The 18,688-nt window shown below is 40.3% G+C and overlaps 2 protein-coding genes across 3 annotated transcripts; both read right to left on the bottom strand.

The window, feature by feature from the left end:
- Positions 1-2,985: 2,985 nt before the first annotated feature.
- hprt1 (hypoxanthine phosphoribosyltransferase 1) lies at positions 2,986-8,835 on the bottom strand. Its single transcript, XM_076292466.1, has 9 exons — positions 8,667-8,835; positions 6,086-6,192; positions 5,595-5,778; positions 5,105-5,170; positions 4,846-4,863; positions 4,672-4,754; positions 4,428-4,474; positions 4,078-4,154; positions 2,986-3,956 (listed from the first exon to the last, which is right to left on the bottom strand). The coding sequence occupies exons 1-9, from the start codon at positions 8,691-8,693 to the stop codon at positions 3,909-3,911; spliced, it is 657 nt and encodes a 218-aa protein (XP_076148581.1). The 5' UTR covers positions 8,694-8,835; the 3' UTR covers positions 2,986-3,908.
- Positions 8,836-9,957: 1,122 nt separating this feature from the next.
- Positions 9,958-18,682, bottom strand: phf6 (PHD finger protein 6). 2 transcript variants are annotated; one of them, XM_076292463.1, is made up of 11 exons: positions 17,865-18,682; positions 16,021-16,216; positions 15,788-15,889; positions 14,510-14,643; positions 14,375-14,421; positions 13,397-13,560; positions 11,992-12,135; positions 11,560-11,664; positions 11,221-11,354; positions 10,904-11,018; positions 9,958-10,633 (listed from the first exon to the last, which is right to left on the bottom strand). In XM_076292463.1, the coding sequence occupies exons 2-10, from the start codon at positions 16,150-16,152 to the stop codon at positions 10,904-10,906; spliced, it is 1,077 nt and encodes a 358-aa protein (XP_076148578.1). In that variant the 5' UTR covers positions 16,153-16,216; positions 17,865-18,682; the 3' UTR covers positions 9,958-10,633. The 2 variants fall into 2 exon arrangements, with proteins under 2 accessions (XP_076148578.1, XP_076148579.1); XM_076292464.1 differs by lacking the exon at positions 17,865-18,682 and adding an exon at positions 16,387-17,824.
- Positions 18,683-18,688: the final 6 nt, after the last annotated feature.

Raw genomic sequence — 18,688 nt, 5'->3', positions numbered from 1 at the left:
TGTGCAAAGTGGCTGACCTGCTGTGGTAGCAGCACGTCATGGTTTGTAGTGATATGGTGATACAGACCATGAGGAGCTGCTGCTCTAGTGTCAGCATGTCCTTACAGCCAGCTGGCCGTTTGAAGAGATCTACCTGAAGTGAAGCTCTACTTCCTCATGGGTTGTGCTGTAGCAGCACGTAAATACTGGAGTTGAGTTTAGTCTGTTATCCAGTGTTACTGTTCTGCTCCAGTCAGACCTATCAATGTCAACAAGCATGGACTGCAAACATATTATGAAGATGTGTAGTAGGATGTATATTTGATTGAGAAATAAACAACATATGGCTATTGTAATTAAACTCTTTGTGATTTGTAATCAGCACAATAGACACCAGTCATTTAATTTATATGAACAATTGACACATAACATAGAAACACAACCGAAGCTCTGATATTGTTTATTCGTGCACTGGTGGTCTAATATTGAAACACCATGATTCTGTACTTGGTGTGTCACAACTGTTCAAGTTCACATAATATCCCAGTAAATATTACAGGGGCTGTCTGTTCCAAATGGCATTCATAGTCTATATAACATGTTTTCTCACCCTGACTAAATCAACTAATTTTTAGACTGATTTCAGAGGATATAGATGGAGATGAGTTTTTTGGACCTTAAAACAAGCAAAACAAAACTCCATGATTACATATTGAACCATATAGCTTACAGGACAGGTGCCAGTCCTATTATGAAATGGTTGTTTTTACTGATTTAATGCAAAGCTAAGAGTGGATCTAGACAAGCATCCTACTCAGTCATAGGGAATACATTCAGCTCTATTGATTATTTCTGATCATAGAAAGAGTATCTTACAAGGCTGTAAGTCCCTACTTATTTAGGAGGGGATGGGATGTTCATTTCCACACAGGCTGTAATTTTGTCAAACCATTACTTAAACAATAAATTCAACAGCCAATTCCCAGTTAACTTTGTGGTAAATAACCAAAATAAAACAAACAAAATTGGATGGTTGTAAAGTAAACACAAAAAGGTTTATGCACAACTGGTCATCACTCTACCATGATCATAACCAACATTGATAAGGCACCACAAACCTTCTTTCTAAGCATAAATTTAAAACCAGTTATCGTCAGTCATACCGTTTATATGTTTACCAACAATATCCACAGAAGCATGTAGATTTGTATGCAAACACCTTTTTAACACAAGCATCATATGTATGTCCATCACAAAATTGCATTAGAGGCATCAAGATGTGCACTTTATTTGGCATTAAAGAATTAAAGTTATAGATCAAAGTGTAGAGTTATCAACAGATTGCTCATGTTCTGTATCTGCTGAATTATACGTTAAGTACTAAAAGTATGATCTTTGGAAACTTTACTTCAAGCATATGTTGGGAATGCTATTTCAGAAGCAGGTGTCCACATTTCAGTACTACTTGTAGAGAACAAGTACATGTTGCATTTTTAAAAGTCAAAGTTAGACTTTGATGGCTCTTCACTTTCACCTTTAAGAGACTAAGAGTAGCAGCACCACAATGGAAGCTTTCCCAACTCACTGCTACTGCACACTGCATGTAAAAATGTTTTTCAGCTTCAAATGCATTCTCACATTTCAGTAGATTACAAATGCCACACCTTCTCTTAGTTGTTGCAACTTTGATGATGTGGCAGGAATTAGTATTTTTGCAGACAATGGTCACATGGGTTTCAATAGGAATCAATAGCAAGACAACAATGATTACTCTATTAATGTCTACTAATAAAGGGTCTTACATCTCAGTTATGACGGGTTTGCTTTCAATATTACCGTATTTTCCGGACTATAAGTCACACTTTTTTCATAGTTTGGCTGGTCCTGCGACTGTTTTTATATTTATATATATGTTTTTTTCCTCTTCATGACACATTTTTTGACTGGTGCGACTTATACTCTGGTGCGACTTATAGTCCGGAAAATACGGTAACTATGGGGCCCTAATCGAAATTCCAATCAACAAGTCAAGTCCAACTTAAACTAAGGAAAAATCTTTTTGCCAATTTAATACAGTAATACCCTACAGGCAAACACTGATGGGTTAGCTCTACACTCCCACATTCTACACAATAGCTTTACTTCATGCACGAGAGACAGAGCTTGGTGCTTGACTTTGTCCGTCATTTAATTTAGGTCGGTAAATGTCCGTTTTTGTCATGGATGGCACATTTTTTATTGGGCTCTCTGAAGGTTATTCCTCACATTTTATCATTGTGAAAGGCAGGCCCAACATTACTGATTTCATATATTTCGTTTATCAAATGCCCATTCTTTACTTAAGCAAATCACCATCATGGCAGTTTTGTCCATGCCATCACCTGCTATATACTGTACATCAGTTTCTTATCCTCTCCTTCAAGAGCTCTATAAAACCCAACAGTGTTTCACTAGAGCAGTGTTTCTCAAACTTTTTCAGACCAAGGACCAGTTAACCAATAAAAAAAAACCTCACGGACCACCTAGTTAAAAATAAAAAAGTAGATCTACTTCAGCAGTATATTACACAATAGGCCTACTCACTGAACCTTGCTTATTGTATTTGCACCTTGCTTATTGTGTCAGAGGATTCATATGATTTAAACTGGCGTAGTTTACTTAGGCATGTTGCAAAACTGTTTGGATTTACATCACAAGTTGCTCACGTCTGCTCACGGACCACTTGGGACAGCTTGCGGACCAACAGTGGTCCCCGGACCACACTTTGAGAAACACTGCACTAGAGGCATAATGCAAAATATCTCCATGTGCTCCATGTTGCCCTCTGCACGCTGAAATCAGGTTGTCTATGGTCATCCATCACTAATCTAACAACAAAAGCATTGCATATGCATCAGAGGAACATTTTGTTGGTTGGCCTTGTGGAGTCTGAATGAAACAAATGCTCAATCTTTTTCAGGAATTGGAATAAAACACTCCAGGTTTAAGTCACTCCAGTAAGACCAATTGAAATGTACAGTTTTGTATTGTAGTCTGACAGATGAAACAAACTTTCCACCACTAATCTCTCAACATGAAGCCATATTCAGCAGAATAAGCAAGCAACTGAAATTGCAATACCATTGACTATGATCACAATGCAGGTATTTTACTTACACACTTCCATGAAAAAATCCTTAAAAGGTTGTCTCAACAGCTAACATATACCAGCATAAAAATCTCAACGCATTATCAAACACAAAGCCACTGTTACAGTGAAACACTTCATTGTGTTTTCAGTGAGTTTTGTGAATAAACTAAAATTACCATTTGTACCTCCCTCAAAATGTGATAATTACTGTACAAATGAGGTATACTGGATTCAGTATACTTACTTAATTATACATAAACAGTTCATATAATAATTTTAAATGTCTGGTGAATTGTGCACATCTACTTAAAATAAAAAAAATGCAATGTATATGAATTTAAACTCAAAGTCACAATGAAGTAAATTATAAGGTGACCCATACTTCCTGTGAAGTTTTGTGTTTTCACCTGGACAGAACTGCACACATGCTCACGAGTGTACGTTTGAAAAGCACTAGGCTGTGAGGACCACTGAAGGGTGAAGGCTGAGGGTTTAAACTGTGTGTATGGCAGCCACAGACTGGATGGGCTAAAAGGTCAAAGCCAATGTGAGGTACTGTGTTAGCTTTACACACACACACACGCACACACACACACACACACACACACACACTCTCTCTCTCTCTCTCTCTCTCCTTCTGCACCTCACCGCTGACCCCTGAGTGGAAAACCTGCATACTGGTGGTGAGCTACAGCACCACAATGAAGAGCACAAAAAAAAGAAAAAAGGAAAACAATGAAAGAGCATCAATAATAACAAATGATAGACGGCTGTACAACAGGAGGAAGTGCTGGACTCCTCACGCCTTGTACTTCTCTTTTCCCGTTTCACTGATGACGCAGATGTGCTGAAACGGAGAGACAGTATGATTACTGGGAGAGTAGGAAAATGGTCTCTCAGACGGGTAACACAGCGCTTATGGTTTGATTTTTAAAAAGTGAGTCTAGAAATTTAGATTTTATACTTACATTGAGATCTCTGAAATATTCATTGTAGTCTAGAGCATATCCCACCACGAATTTGTCAGGAACTTCAAATCCTACAACTGGCAAGGAAAAAACAACACCACTTTGACTTCTTTTCCAAGAGGATAATGACTTGCACTGTTGAAGCAGTCATCTGTAAAACCTTAATTCAAGAAGCTCCACAGCACCACTAATTGATTGGTCACTCACCAACACTGCAGGGATAATTGTTTTGACTGAATACTTTTTAAAACTGAATAGTTTTTAAGAACTAAAATATATATTTTTTAAATTGCAGCATAATGATCTTAAATTGCTATTATTTAAGAAAACGTTGAGATAATCCCACTCACAGTCTGGTCTGTAGCCAACACTCCTTGGTGTCCGCTTCACCAATAGACTGTAAAAACAAAACATTCATGGATTAAAGTGAACAGTGAAGTAATAATAAAATGCATCACCCCAAATTCCTGAAAAACTCATTCTTATTGCTAAAGCACAGACTGAACCTTCATACTTCATAATTCATTTCAACCGGTGGAAATCACTACCCCAGGAAAAATCCTGCCAATTGTGGCATCAAAAGTTTGCCTCTACCTTGCAACTTTGACCATTTTTGGATTGTACTGCTTGAGTAGTTCCAGCAGCGTCTTCATTGTCTTCCCAGTGTCAATAATGTCCTTCAAGAAAAACAGCATGTGAAGTCAAATGATCCTGACATTTGTTAACCAATTAGTTATAAATACGCACAATCCAGAATTTAATACATACCTCAACAATCAGGACATTCTGTAGAAACATGGGCAAATGGAAAAGATTTAGTAATATTGCGTTATCTACAACATCTGTTAATGTTTAACATGTATTCTTGCCCTATCTTATGTCTTGTCCCAGTTTGCCTGTTTGTTAGTTTATCACCTTAGGTTTTAAGGTCACTGAAACAATCTATATATTTACAGAGTCATGAGCTGAAGGCCTTCACGACCTGCTAGTTTTTCATTTTAAAAGTTTCTTTTTTTATCATGCTTACCTTCCCTGTGAGTGTGGACAGATCGTCTCCACCAATCACCTTAATCTCCCCAGTGGATTGGTCATTCTAAGAGAATAATGGGAAAAAAAAGACTTTCATTCTGTTTTGCTTGGTGTATGTGTGAACATTATTATGACCTAAATCTATCACAAGTAATGTTCAGATTATCCAAAGAATAGTTGGTGTGACGTTCAAAGATTAAGTAAGTTAAGTCAAATTAAAGTCATTTGAAGTGATCTTCAAAAGCTCACAGAATTAACTGAGAACTTTAGGACCATATTAAGGAATTATTTCATATTACATTATTATTAATTGTTAATGCTACATTATCCGCAAAATACCAATGTCCATAGGTGGAAAAAAGGCACTCCATTAATTACGATTTAGGGCAGAGAAAAATCCTGGGTTTATAATCATCCTCACACACGTAAATGTGGCGCCTGTTCAGTGAGGTGTAGTTAGTGTGGGTGTGGGTGGGTGATCCACTTACACAGTAACTTTTAAGCCGGATGAAGTCCACAGTCATGGGAATGGACCGGTCACTGTTGCGGTTCAGGGCCTTGATGTAGTCCAGCAGGTCGGCGAAGAACTTGTAGCCCCCCTTGAGCACACAGAGGGCCACTATGTGGTGCCCTCCCATGTCCTTCATGATCTCCCTGGCCAGCCGCTCGGTCCTGCATTGGCAAGAGTGGAGGGAGTCAGGGGACAGGTCAGCGGGGGCCAAGACCCAGCTCAGCTTTCTCCTCCAGTCAGCACTGTCTCTGTCACTTAGTCGATTTGTATTCAAGTGTTTCACACACGGACATCTAATAAGGCCTTGACACTAGAAGGCTGGTGTGCTGTAATCAGAAAACTCCAAAAACAGAGATACAGCTAGGCGGTATTTGGGGACTCCTGGCAAGATGCACACAGGTCTGGAAAATAAATGTGTATTCATCCTCCTGCCACATTAACATGGGTCTATAGTGAAGACTCACTCACCTATCCAGAATGAGTCCATGTGGGATGTAGACCCTTTCCAGATCAGAGGCATAATGCTTTGGTATGCAGAAAAGGTCCAGGTCATAACCCTGCTCGTCATCACTGATCTGAAATATAGTAATGACAATCACAGCATGAAACTAGATGGCTTAACATGCTAGGCCTCCAGGACAGGGACCAGAGGTAAAGAAGCAGGGCAGTGGAGAGGAGGTGAAGGACAGTAGGTCATTCATTTACCACCACTAGTCTGCTTGCTTTAAAGCAAAACATTTGGAAATGGCCACAGCCAAAACTATTCTAAACTCATGCCTGTGCATGAGACAGATGAGAACATTTAGCCCCATACTTCTTCAGAACTCATTTAAATTCACCATCAATCTGAGAAATTTAATTTAACTGGGCTTCAGACATTATATGGATACAAGGATCCTATGGCATAATTTTACTGATGAGAAAGAGGTAGTCACCCTCACATCCCCGATTACACACACACACACACATTTATTCAACACCACTTAAATTGAATACTCGAACCTTATTCTTTAAATTAGATCTCCCTGAGCGGTATAAACAGCCCTAGTTTTTGACCCTCCAGCGCTCAGTAAGAACATGTGACTAGGGCGAGTCTTATGCTCTATTTCCCAGAGGTGCTACAGCTTTCAGGCTCGATTTACAGAATTAGAGGAGACATGGAGAAGAAACAGAAACATTTAGGAAAAAATATGTTTCTTCTTGGTTATTCCAGTGAGAACAGGGCATGTGGAACATACTCCACATTCAGTGGTCTGAAAAACAATCATCTCAACCTCTTGCCATACTGTTTTGCCTACCCTTTACCATTTGCCTACACTTTTAATGCAAATGAATAAGGTGTCAAATGCAAACAGGTCTAGGATAGTTCTGAATGGTCTATCCCTCATACTACATACTACAATTGGTGGGGGTTGCTCACACCTGGTTCCCCACTGGAGGTGATTCAAAGATACTCAAGAGCAGATATTGAGTGGTTTCCTACATGTGCCAATGGTCCAGACATGCTACATTTAATCTGGTACTGAAAAAAGCTAAACAATGCCTCAGGGGAGATGCAACACTCCAGCCCTGTCTACTGCAGGTGTGTCTGTCTGGCATGAACAACCACCGGCGCAGTTTGCACTCCAAACAGATTAAACACCTACTACTTCAGCTCTGTAGTAACACTGCCTGAACCTCTTTTTGATGATGCCTCAAATAGCATCAAGAAACACAAGAGCTGAGAAGTTACATAAATGTTGGTTGGTCATGTTGGTTTAGGTTTGGTTACTGTACTGATGTAGTTTTGTTGCATGTCCACATTTTCATGCTTCATAATATTTGCATTTTACATATTAAATGTATCAAGAGTGACGGAGGTATATATTTAACCTTTCTTTGAGATGTAATGTGTGTTAGTGCAACCAATAGCTTTCATGGCACATAATACACCTGCCATTTTCTTACAAATCACACCATTAATCAAGCATTTCATACCACTCTCCTCTAGTGAGTTCCTCAAGACAACACACAGGGTTTGGGTTTATTGACTGCAACAACGGTTATATAACAAGCTTGTCTCAGTTGCAAAGCAGAAAAATAAAACTATATTTCAGCTTGCCTGAAACATTGTTACAAATGTGGCAAATGAGCTGTTTCCAAGTAGGCCTACTGAAGACACAAAATGATACAAATGTAACATTGTTTATAACTCTGGCTTCACAGCCAACGTGGTGCAGGGACATCAGGTCACCCACCAGTTTTTACCGTCGGCTGCCTCTGAATATTTCCCCCGCACAAGACCCCCGAGGGCCAAACGTGGGCAGGGATTATTCCAAAATAGAGCTATTGAGATTTACAGTGAGCTTTTCTTTTTTGACAATGTGCTAGTAGTGCTACGCGTGGACAAAATTGGAAACTATTTTGCTACGTTGATTTTTCCTATATATTTTTCTCCAAACCGCTGCGAAAATCATGTTAAGTTTATTGTTGGTCAGGTGTTCTAGAATTGTTAGGGGCATTTTGTTGTATCACAAAGCTCTCTTTCAAAGAGATCAAGCATGGTTAGTTTGGAAGGTAATGGTAACCCAAGCAGGCATGCTGTAAATATTACATTTGTACTTGACAGAATGTAGGCTACGTTTCAGTACGATAAAATGGCAGAAAAGACAATGAGAGGGTATTAGGAATAAACACAATTGTCCATCAAAAACAGCCCATAAAGCCAACAGCAACAACATGCGCGAACTGCTGATGACGAAAGCTAGCTAATCATGTGCCATGAGAACAGCACGCGTGTTTTCCCGAGGCCGCTTTTCCGGCACTGGGGAGCAAACTGTATTTCAACGCGTCAGCTCATCGTAGGAAACTAATTTAAGCTCACTAGACCCTGAATGGAATCAAGTCGTTCCCTATCCGTTTGTCTATGCTATGAAACTGTCGCAATTGCTTTGGTTGTCAACATTCCTTTTAACGTGCCTTTTACATGGAAGGAGCATGCAGCAGCTAGCAATTCTGTTGTGTGCAGATAATGACTCGAGAATTGTTCATAATTCATCGACACACTTACCACGACACATGGGCTGGTAGTTGCCATAATTGAAGACGTTGAATTAACGGCGACCAATAAAATATTACCTATATATCTCCCGCCAGGAGGGTATTCATGTGCCGTTCACTGACAGTATGTGAACAAGCAGGTACGACAGTGTCTGTGGCGGCGAGGCCCAAGCACAAGCGACGAATCAGCGCAGAGGAAATCTAGCGTCCCCACCCACAATGCTCTTTCTTCCTAGGTCACCGTTTTTTCCATATCGACAATCTGTAATGTACACCCTTTCTGTGATGCGAAGGATGCGCGTGTATACCAGTAAAATGATAAGTAAAGATAGACATATTATACTCAACATTTGAAGTTCAAGCAAAGAGCTTATTTAACAATAGGGACAGATTCTAAAACTGATGATACAAGGCAATTTTTTGAGCAATGCTACACAATGTTCCTAAGTATGGCGGTTCTGGCATGTTCCCATTGACATTGGGCAACATTTCTAAACAAAAACTAGATCATCAGTATAGCACATGATGACCATACAATCAGAACACATGGAACTCGTTATGTGGTTGTCCAGAGACATTGCTCAAAAAGTTGCCCTAAGTATCATAATTTTTACCAATATCATGTTCACCAAACCTGTGACATTCCACACCCTGCCAGTATACAGTGGGGTGGGTGTTCTCACTACCTTGGCATCCACATCTCACATATCACACTCTTTCAGAAACAAAGATTTTGTATAAGCTGTATGTTGAAAAAACATACATCCTCAGTCACCATCACAATTGAAGTTTCTACAGATCTGCTCTCTATTAAATTCCATGTCATTATATACTTAAATATAATTAGAATTGTTCACACCATGTCTGTGTAACATAAAGGGTGTACTGCCACATTTCATACCTACACTAAATTCCACTGTTCCTAGTACTGTAAATCTAGGAGGATTATAACATGTCATTAAAATATTTCTAACTGTAATAGTAATTCCACCTTGTAATAGCACATTTACTACCTAATGTTGATAAAGAACTAATAATGTATTGTAACTTAATACTTTAGAACTTTCTAAACAATTTATATATATATAAATATTGATATATATATAATATAAATGAGAAGCCTGAGAAAAATGGCTGACATCCTCAAATAATAGTTTGCTGCCACCCAATGGTCAGTTTCAAAACTATTTTCAAAAATAATGCATCATTTCACAGTAGCTGTACCCTGCAAATCAGGTTTCATGTGAGCTTAAATGTGAATTGTTTCATTGAAAGGGGGGGAAACATGACTTGCAAGTGGGTAAATAAAAATGCATGCTAGCAGATGTTGTTTAATCCTGACTCAGACTATAAAGGAAGCCACTGATATGCAATATTAATAATGATTATGATACGGTAGTAAAATATAATACACGTTTCAAAAGAAAAAAAAGAATCATATCGACAGAAAAATTACAGCAACAGAGTTATTAAAGTTCAAGATTTGGAAGAGAAAATGAATAAAAATGAGAAGGCAGCCTCAATCAAATATATCCAGTAGAACTACTGTATGGTAGATCACAAGGAAGAGATTGTAGAACAGTACATTCGGCTGCATTGAGAGACAATGCTTTCTTGTCCAGTCTCATCATACGCAGAACTTGTATTCACGTTCATGTGTCTGGTCAGTTTTGGAGTTCTTTTTTTAGTCTCTGCTACTGTCTGTCTCCTGTGGCCATCTGTCCTCTAGATCCCAGGAGTTTGTCTTGAGCAGAAGAGATGTTTGTAATGTGTCGGTGTGCTTATCTGCACATGCGAATAGAAGGTGGTTGTTGTCCACAAATGGGGAAGAAGTATGCATCAAAGAGAAGAAATAGGAAACTTTAAGATATTGAGAGAGCTGGCCCTGACAGTTTGTGAGTACAACACCATATAAAAATATCTTTTCTCCATCTTGTAGCTCCTAATGGGTCTTGTAATTTTGCTCTCAAGCTCTATCTGTGAAAAAGGACATAACAATTACTGATGAAACACAAAGTAGCTTTACAAGACAAATATTGTATATAGTTGTGTATAGCTGACTTATTAGCAAGATGGTAATGCACTGCGCAATATGAGCTCAGCACGTTTTGCTCCCCCCGGTCATTGAGATTAAAGTAACATGGCAGCATCACACCCTAAACTACGCCATACTCATTTAGTTCATTATACTGTATTTCAAGAATACTTTATTCCGCCAGCGGTCGTGGGCGAAGGGGCGCGTCTCACCTAGTTGCCGTTGACTTGTGAGGGCAGGCCTGCAGCCCTCTCTCTGCTGCGGCTCTCCCGCTCCTCGTCCTCCTCATCGCGCTCCTCGTTGCCACTGTGGTTCTTACAGTATAGCCTGTGAAGTACAACAACATCAGCTTGAAAGAAATAATAACATTATGAATGTTTTCAGTTTAAAGAAAGAAAAGCTTATTTGAATATGACAAAGCTCCAATATACTGCTCACATAGTTTTATCACCGCTTATAAGCTCTTCTTTGTGTCAAAATATCTTTCAGTTCCTGTATTGCACAACAAAATGGAGTTATGTTTGCTTACTTGTAAATTCCTCTGGCCATGTTTTCAATGTATTTGGCCTTGTCCTGCAGGCCACAGTGATAATGGTAGGTCTTGACACAAGCTTTAATCTCACAGCCGATGGTGGCACCAAGTTGAGTGCAGAGAGTGCATTTCTGGCAGAAGACAATACACTATTAATGTAATATTAATATACTAATGTACTATTTATGCACTATTACGATACACAGACACACTATTAGTCTTCATTGAGGGATGTCACCATTAGCACTGACTGGTACCTCACTTTGGAAAGCCTACAATTCTGTTGTAGAATTCTGTTGTAGAAGAAAAGTTCTCAAGAGTTCTCTAAATTCTCACCATTCTCTTCCCTCTCTTGATTTCTTGGATGACTGTCTTAACATCAAAGTTACCAAATTCTGCACGAGATGTGGTTGTGAGCTGAACTGTCCCAGAGGAGAAAAGCTTTTGGGGCAAAGAGAAAATATTTGGTGTAATAAATGCAATGATCTTGACATATAACCTCAAAAGAAATCTTACACATCACAGCTCTTGCTTAGCTAGGATTACTTTGAACTTATACAGCAAATATTTCAAAGCTATTACAATGTTTTCTGAGCTCAGCCAAGTTGATGCCTTTATCAATCATTCTGACTAAGGATAACTTTAATAACTTTGTGTTGTGTACAGTGTATCATATACTGTAGAGCATCATAAGAAAGGGAGGCATTTTGAAAGGCAGTCTAAAGCCTCCACCTCAAACTATTACTAGTATCTAAGCAAATAACTCACCATGCATTTATAGTGAGCTGCCACCTTTTTGGCGTTGTCGGCATGGAGCACACCACGCGTCTCGTTCTCTTCCTCTCCATCATGACAGAAACCACAGCGAAGCCCTGTATCACTGGGGCTGCTTCTCAGAGGAGACCGGTCTCGCTGACAGACAAGCACACACATGCACACAAAATTGGAGGCGTTTCTGGGTGCAGTATCCTGTGGTTTGCCTAAGCAAAAGCACTGATTGCAAGAACACGTGAAGACGAGGAAAAAAAATCAAATGTGGAACATTTGCAATTGACTACAGACGTCAAACAAAATACAGATCTCATAAACAACTCTGCACAGTACCACCATTTGAAATGTAAGTCAGCTTTCTGAATCATATTTTCTACACTTGTATTGGGTTGCTCTGTTGTATGGAGGCAGCCGTGGCCTACTGGTTAGCGCTTCTGGCTTGTAATTGGAGGGTCGCCGGTTCGAACCCCGACCAGTAGGAACGGCTGAAGTGCTCTTGAGCAAGGCACCTAACCCCTCACTGCTCCCTGAGCACCGCTGTAGCAGGCAGCTCACTGCGTCGGGATTAGTGTGTGCTTCACCTCACTGTGTGTTCACTGTGTGCTGAGTGTGTTTCACTAATTCACGGATTGGGATAAATGCAGAGACCAAATTTCCCTCACGGGATTAAAAGAGTATATATACTTATACTTATGGGGAATTGTACTATATCTACCCATTTCAGTCCAGAGGCCCATTGCACAAAAGAAGGATCAAGACATCCAGGATAAGTGACTGAGCTGAGCTCAATGAATCCAAAACAAGAGCGTCCAGGCTTAATTTGTTGCACAAAGACCAAGCCAGGATGAGCAGACACGGATTCATCAAGCCAGGTGAAACCTATCCTGGATAAGTGCGTGCTCACAGCTCCCTCAAATAGACCCCTTTTTTTTCTCTGTGGCCCTAATATTCCGTCATTTTATATATAGCCTTATAGTATATGGGAAACAATCTAATTATCTAATGATTGCAACATCATCTAAAAATCATCATTTATCCAAAATGATTGAAATTAATGATCACAAATGCTTAAATAATGACAGTGGGTCTAGTTATATGTAATAACAATGTGTAGTGGGCAGTGGAATAACTATTGGTTTCCGTTTGTGGTGACTGCTGACTGAGATAAGGGATGAGATTAAATAGATCCTGGAACTTATACCATAACATATCCTACTGCCCCCTATTCCGCTTTTGTGCAACCGGATCACGGATAAATTGAGCCAGGATAACCAAGATATCCCGGCTTAATCCCTTATCCTAGTTTTGTGCAACGGGCCCCAGGTTTGTTCCAAATACATTAAATAACCTGGAAAAAAAAGTGTGTGGAGTCAAACATGGGCTTGGGATGGGCGTTTCTTACATGTGAAGAACTCTCTGTGTCATCCATGCCTTGGGAGGAAGTTGAGCGAGTATCATCTGATTGGCCCCTGGAGACCCCTTTGATTCGGCCCTTCTCAAAACGTCCCCGGCCCCTACTCCTTGGCGGGGACGAGTCTGAATCGTTGGCCTCCGCTCCCTGCTCATCTGTTACCAAACACACACAGGGAAGAGTTGGGTAGAGCCTTAGGATGTACAGCACCACAACAGTGCACAGTAGCAGATAGGGGCACCTGTCAAACCTGAATCACAAAGACCAGATAGGCTTAGCAAGAACATCAACCTGCTTCTAACACCACTTGAAACTGCAACAATTCTTTTATTCTTGTGGTTCTTCCCACTAGTCAGACTATTTCTCTCTGATCAGTTGTGCACAGCAACTGACACATTTCAGCCTGAAGCACATCCATTGACCAGATTGTCATATCTACTATATTTCCTATTCATTTATAAAAACAAGGTTTGTGCATCTCCAAAACAGTCTTCCTTCAATATTTTTCTAAGATTGTAATCATAGCTAGTTGATATCATGGTGTTCCCAGAAACCCCTTGATCCACTGATCTTCCAGACAGATCAGAAGAATCTCAGCCAGAGTGGACATTCAATCCTTCCCCCACGCTTCAACACACCTGGCCATTTGTCCCACGCTTCAACACACCTGGCCATTTGTCCCACGCTTCAACACACCTGGCCAAACGGACGCATTGGCTTTGTGCACTTTCTACTCTAGCCACGGTAGTGTCTTTAAATGGGGGTTTTCCTTACACACAAGAAACCATTCTCAGCGACCTGCTTGGCAACTTGCATCTTTCTAATGGACTCTTGCCTTTCTCTCTTTCTCTCTCTCACCACACTACCAGCAGCACCTTACATTTTGGCCCTTGCTAAAAAAGTGCTCTGCAGCAAAGACATCTCAATGGATGTGTATGATTTCTGAAAGCTTAGCTTTAGAGAATTTACCATCACTGGCATCCTGGATGGCATCCCGGTGTTTGCGACAGTAGACACTGCATTGAGATATTGAGGAAAGAGAGTGCCATTAGTATCACTGTACTGGTCATATCAGCATAACAATATCGAAGTCCAAGCACTCACAGGTAGATGCCCTGGGAAGGGTTCTCCTTGGTCTGAGCCTTATCCCACAGGGCGCAGTAGTAGTGGTAGGTCCGCCGGCATGTTTTGACATCACAACCTATGGTGGCACCCGGTCGGTGGCAGTGGGAACACATCTGAGGATTGGAGGGCATTTAACAAATAGATTATATAACTATGAAAAGAAGGGGTGGGAATTACAGAGTAACTCACAAAACAATACGGTCACGATACGCGGGCTACAATAATGATAATATTACAATACAGCAACATACAACATATTTGATGTAAAGTTTTTGCACTGTACCCGATTTTGTCCCTGTCAGTTTCTTCAACGCAAGTTTAATCTCATTTATTTGATACTCACCACCACAAGAAGTCATGAACCAGTTACTAGTACATCAAATTGGCCCATTTAAACGTTCAGACGACTTGCACATTATAGTAAAAGTATCAATATTTGGTGCTAGTTATTTCGGATACACAAGAGATTCCTTGTGCTGTAGGTAGGGGATTTCACACAGTGGTCAATCAACAATCAAGCCTATTTAACATTACACAAAATGACGCAGGATGCAACAACAATGCATAGTTGGCTGGCTGCAGTCGCAAGCCCGTCGCATTTGGTACCCAGGATCCGTAATAGCCCTCCTTCAAGGTACCACATGCGCTGCCAGTAGATTGAATGTCCAACCAAAAAACAGCATCACCAACAGAGCAGCCTTCGTGATTTCGCTGAGGTTATCAAGCAGGGACCTTCCTTCATTGGTGTTTCATTAAATTAGGTCCACTACACCTCCAGAAGGCTAGTACAGTACTGTCTGGTGTCCCAGACCCACTCATGATGGGTTTTCTACCAACAAATTCTTCGGTCATTTCTTTTTGTTGCTGTAGCCATTTAAGATCTGATCAACAACATATGTAGTGTATTGAACGTTAGCACAAGCCTCTGCCGATATAATATTTTGATATTTGATCATTTGTCCCACCTCTAATGTACAGTGTGAGTAATGTGAATGAAGGTATACATGAGAGCTGACATCTACTGTAAATACTGGCACCCAGTTTTGCAAAGAGTTTACTCTAAAGGGTTAACCAAACAAAGTCTGGAAAATGAACAAGAAATGCCATGTATGGTCAAGGTAAGCCCTTGCAAGGAAAACAGAAATGACTACAATATGCTGCTCTGTGAAAGACTACAGTATGCTCTGGACTGGAAGATGACCTGGGAGTACATTCTGACTTCAGTCCCTAATGATAAATTGGGCCTCTGTCACTCACCAGTTTGTTGCCTCTCTTTATCTCCTTCTTCACATCCTCCACGGAAAATCCCCCAATGTTTTCACTTTCGGAGTGAGACGTCACCAGTGCCGATGAGAAAAGCTAAGAGCAGAGAGGCATAGGACAAGATAGGCTTTACACATTGCAAACCATTTCTCTTAGCTCCCTGTATGTCAGTTTACCCACTGGCTGTTCCCACCAAAGACAAGCCTTCCTGGCTGCTTGCTCCTCACCATGCACTTGTGGTGGGCTGCCACCTTCTGGTTGTCCGACACCATTAGTTGTCCACACTCCTTGTCTCGGTTGGTTCTACAAAAGGCACATTTTCGCAGCCGTGCTGCTGGTCCTTTCCTTTGACCTGACATGGCAAGTCTTTCTCTCTCTCACTCTCTCCTCTCCTCTGTCTGGCTGAATGTTATGAAAATATAACTGAAAAGGGGAAAAAAGATTACAGAAAAAGCAAATCTATGTTACAAACTACATTTGAAATATTAAATATCAACCTCACTATATTTTTCCATATCATTTTAGGCCTAAAACAACCACAGCTTTATAGCAAGAAGATATGCAAAAATAGCTTAACAACCTATAGTCATCACCTTTATTCTAATCATATAGTAGAATCCTGTAATATTCTTAGGACCTCATCTTGACTGTCATCAAAAACATTTTTTAAGGAGAAGTTTTTCATAAATCATTAAAACCAACAAGGATATTCTGATTTGTTTGGCTAAGAGAGAAAACAGTCAGTGATGATGCCTTCCTGACCTACATGGATGAGTCATGGATATATGGCAGACCCCTGTGGCTCAGCACTGGACAGAAGAAATTATCAACAGACCCTCATGTTAATGAACTTTCCAAACATGTGTTGTTACTACTTTAACTGATAGGCCCCAGACTTATTATGCATAGCCATGTTTTGATAGGTGAGGTCATGTTGGTAGCAGACAGAAAAAGGACACGATAAGCAAGTTGTCCAAGTCACAGTTCCATTCATATATCATATAGAACAGATAATGCCATGTGTTAATATGCTATAGTCCAAAAATGATGCATTGTTAATGCATTCTCCTTAAGGTGGAAGGGGGTTAAGAAAGCATGAGGGAAAACATTGGCCTATATGCCTGACTATAAATGACTTTATGATTGAATTACTTTAAATCTAAAGTTAGGATTTCGTAAAAAAGTAATTCATATTTTAACAAACTATGCCATGGTTTGTAGATGTGCAACGTTTCAGTGCGAGGAACATTGTGTTCGAAGTTATCTAATGTACAACCATTAGGCGACTTGCTGTCATCAGTAAACGTAAACAAGTAGTATCAAAATGTATCCTCAGTAAAATATATATGCTCTTTAAGACTTACCGCCCTGGAACGAAGTAACGACAGATAAGTGTGCTACAGTAGCTAACGCTACAACGCCTTGACCAGACGTAGCTGCCATGATTACACAGGAACTTAGCTCTGGCGGGCAGCACTGCCGCTAGCAACGCGACACATAACGTGCAAAGGCTGTAGCCAAGTAAACAACATGCTTAAAGTGCTTGCAAAACATTTGCCGTTTCACTTAAGCTATAAGATAAGTATGACCATGCGTTAAGTTGACAAAATGTCGGAAACCAATGGCTACTAAAGAAATATGACGGTAATATTAATTGATGTAAAATCGCAAGTGTCTCACTCAAGGCAGATAACTAATTCTCATGCTCATTTTAAATGAAAAGGGGGTGCGCCGTCTCCGATTCATTGGGGACCTCGCTACATCCATCCCCGAACAGCCCCCTGAGGCCCTCGGTAAAGGATACAAGGCCAACACGGTGTTGTTAAAAGTGGACTCTCCCAAATGGCTTGGTTGTTGTACAAGAGATTCCCATTCATTCCTCAATATTTCACGTTGAATGTGGGCAGTGGGAGTCGATTTTACCCGCTCTTAGTGTGAAGAGCGCCATACGCGATACATTCAGCTTCAAAAACCGAGACACTTTTTGGCGAACTAGTCCGCCTGCCATCCCGATAAACAAAGGCTTTATCAAATACCTATACAGCTGACCCAGCGCATAGAAGATCCTTACCCGTATTCGTGCGTTTTTGTCACGTTGTTCTGCTGGATGGGGGCAAAAGAAAAGTGTGACCACGAGCGTGTGTTTTCACCCTTCTTCCCACTGAGCAGGGTAAGCTACGCTTGCGGATCTTCTCCACTGCGTATCATTCGAGTGACGTTGCGTACTGCAAAAAGCACGTTTGTCAGACATTCAAATACACGCCCCTTACGCACGTTCCGTCAAGATAGTTTGAGCTATACACTCGGGTTCAAAAGAAAGAAAGTAGAAACCTCGCAAAAAAAGAAACAAGAAATATATGAAGAATAAATAAATAAATAAATAGATACATAGTTACATAATCATTGTTCCAAATGAATGCGTTAAGTTTGAAGTACTACCAATAGAATAACCGGTTCTTCAACTTGGCCAAGCATTCGTTGTTTTGCCCATACAGATGAAATGTTTTTAATATATAATAGTCATTTGTGACCTATCACTTTCCGTGAGAAATAATAGTTGTTCATCTACAGTCCAGAATAGTACTCATCTATTGAACTAACTTGAACATAAGGAAATATTTAGTTTCCTCATGTGCATTTCAGCATCGTTCTGTTGAACACAAGTAGAAGTGTTCTAGTCCGAAGCCGTTCTCTTCGAGTGATTGGCTACAGGAAACATCAATTATGGGTGTTTCAAACGTACCCACCCTGTTGTTGCGAAGGTAACTTGTCCATTAGCTTTGAGATAGATAGAACACGTAGTTAGCAAGCTAACGCTAACTAGCTCGTAACAGTGCTGATACAGAGGACCACTGGAGGGAGAAGGAAGAGAAGTTATTCAACTTTAGCTCGCTC

Source organism: Alosa pseudoharengus, unplaced genomic scaffold (genome assembly GCF_046254945.1).
Source record: "Alosa pseudoharengus isolate Yale_2024_CS ecotype anadromous, Long Island Sound unplaced genomic scaffold, YU_APseudo_1.1 YU_APseudo_1.1_scf_19, whole genome shotgun sequence".
NCBI lineage: Eukaryota > Metazoa > Chordata > Actinopteri > Clupeiformes > Clupeidae > Alosa > Alosa pseudoharengus.
The sequence above is the reverse complement of the archived record's forward strand: the minus strand, read 5'-3'. Positions and strand labels throughout refer to the sequence as shown.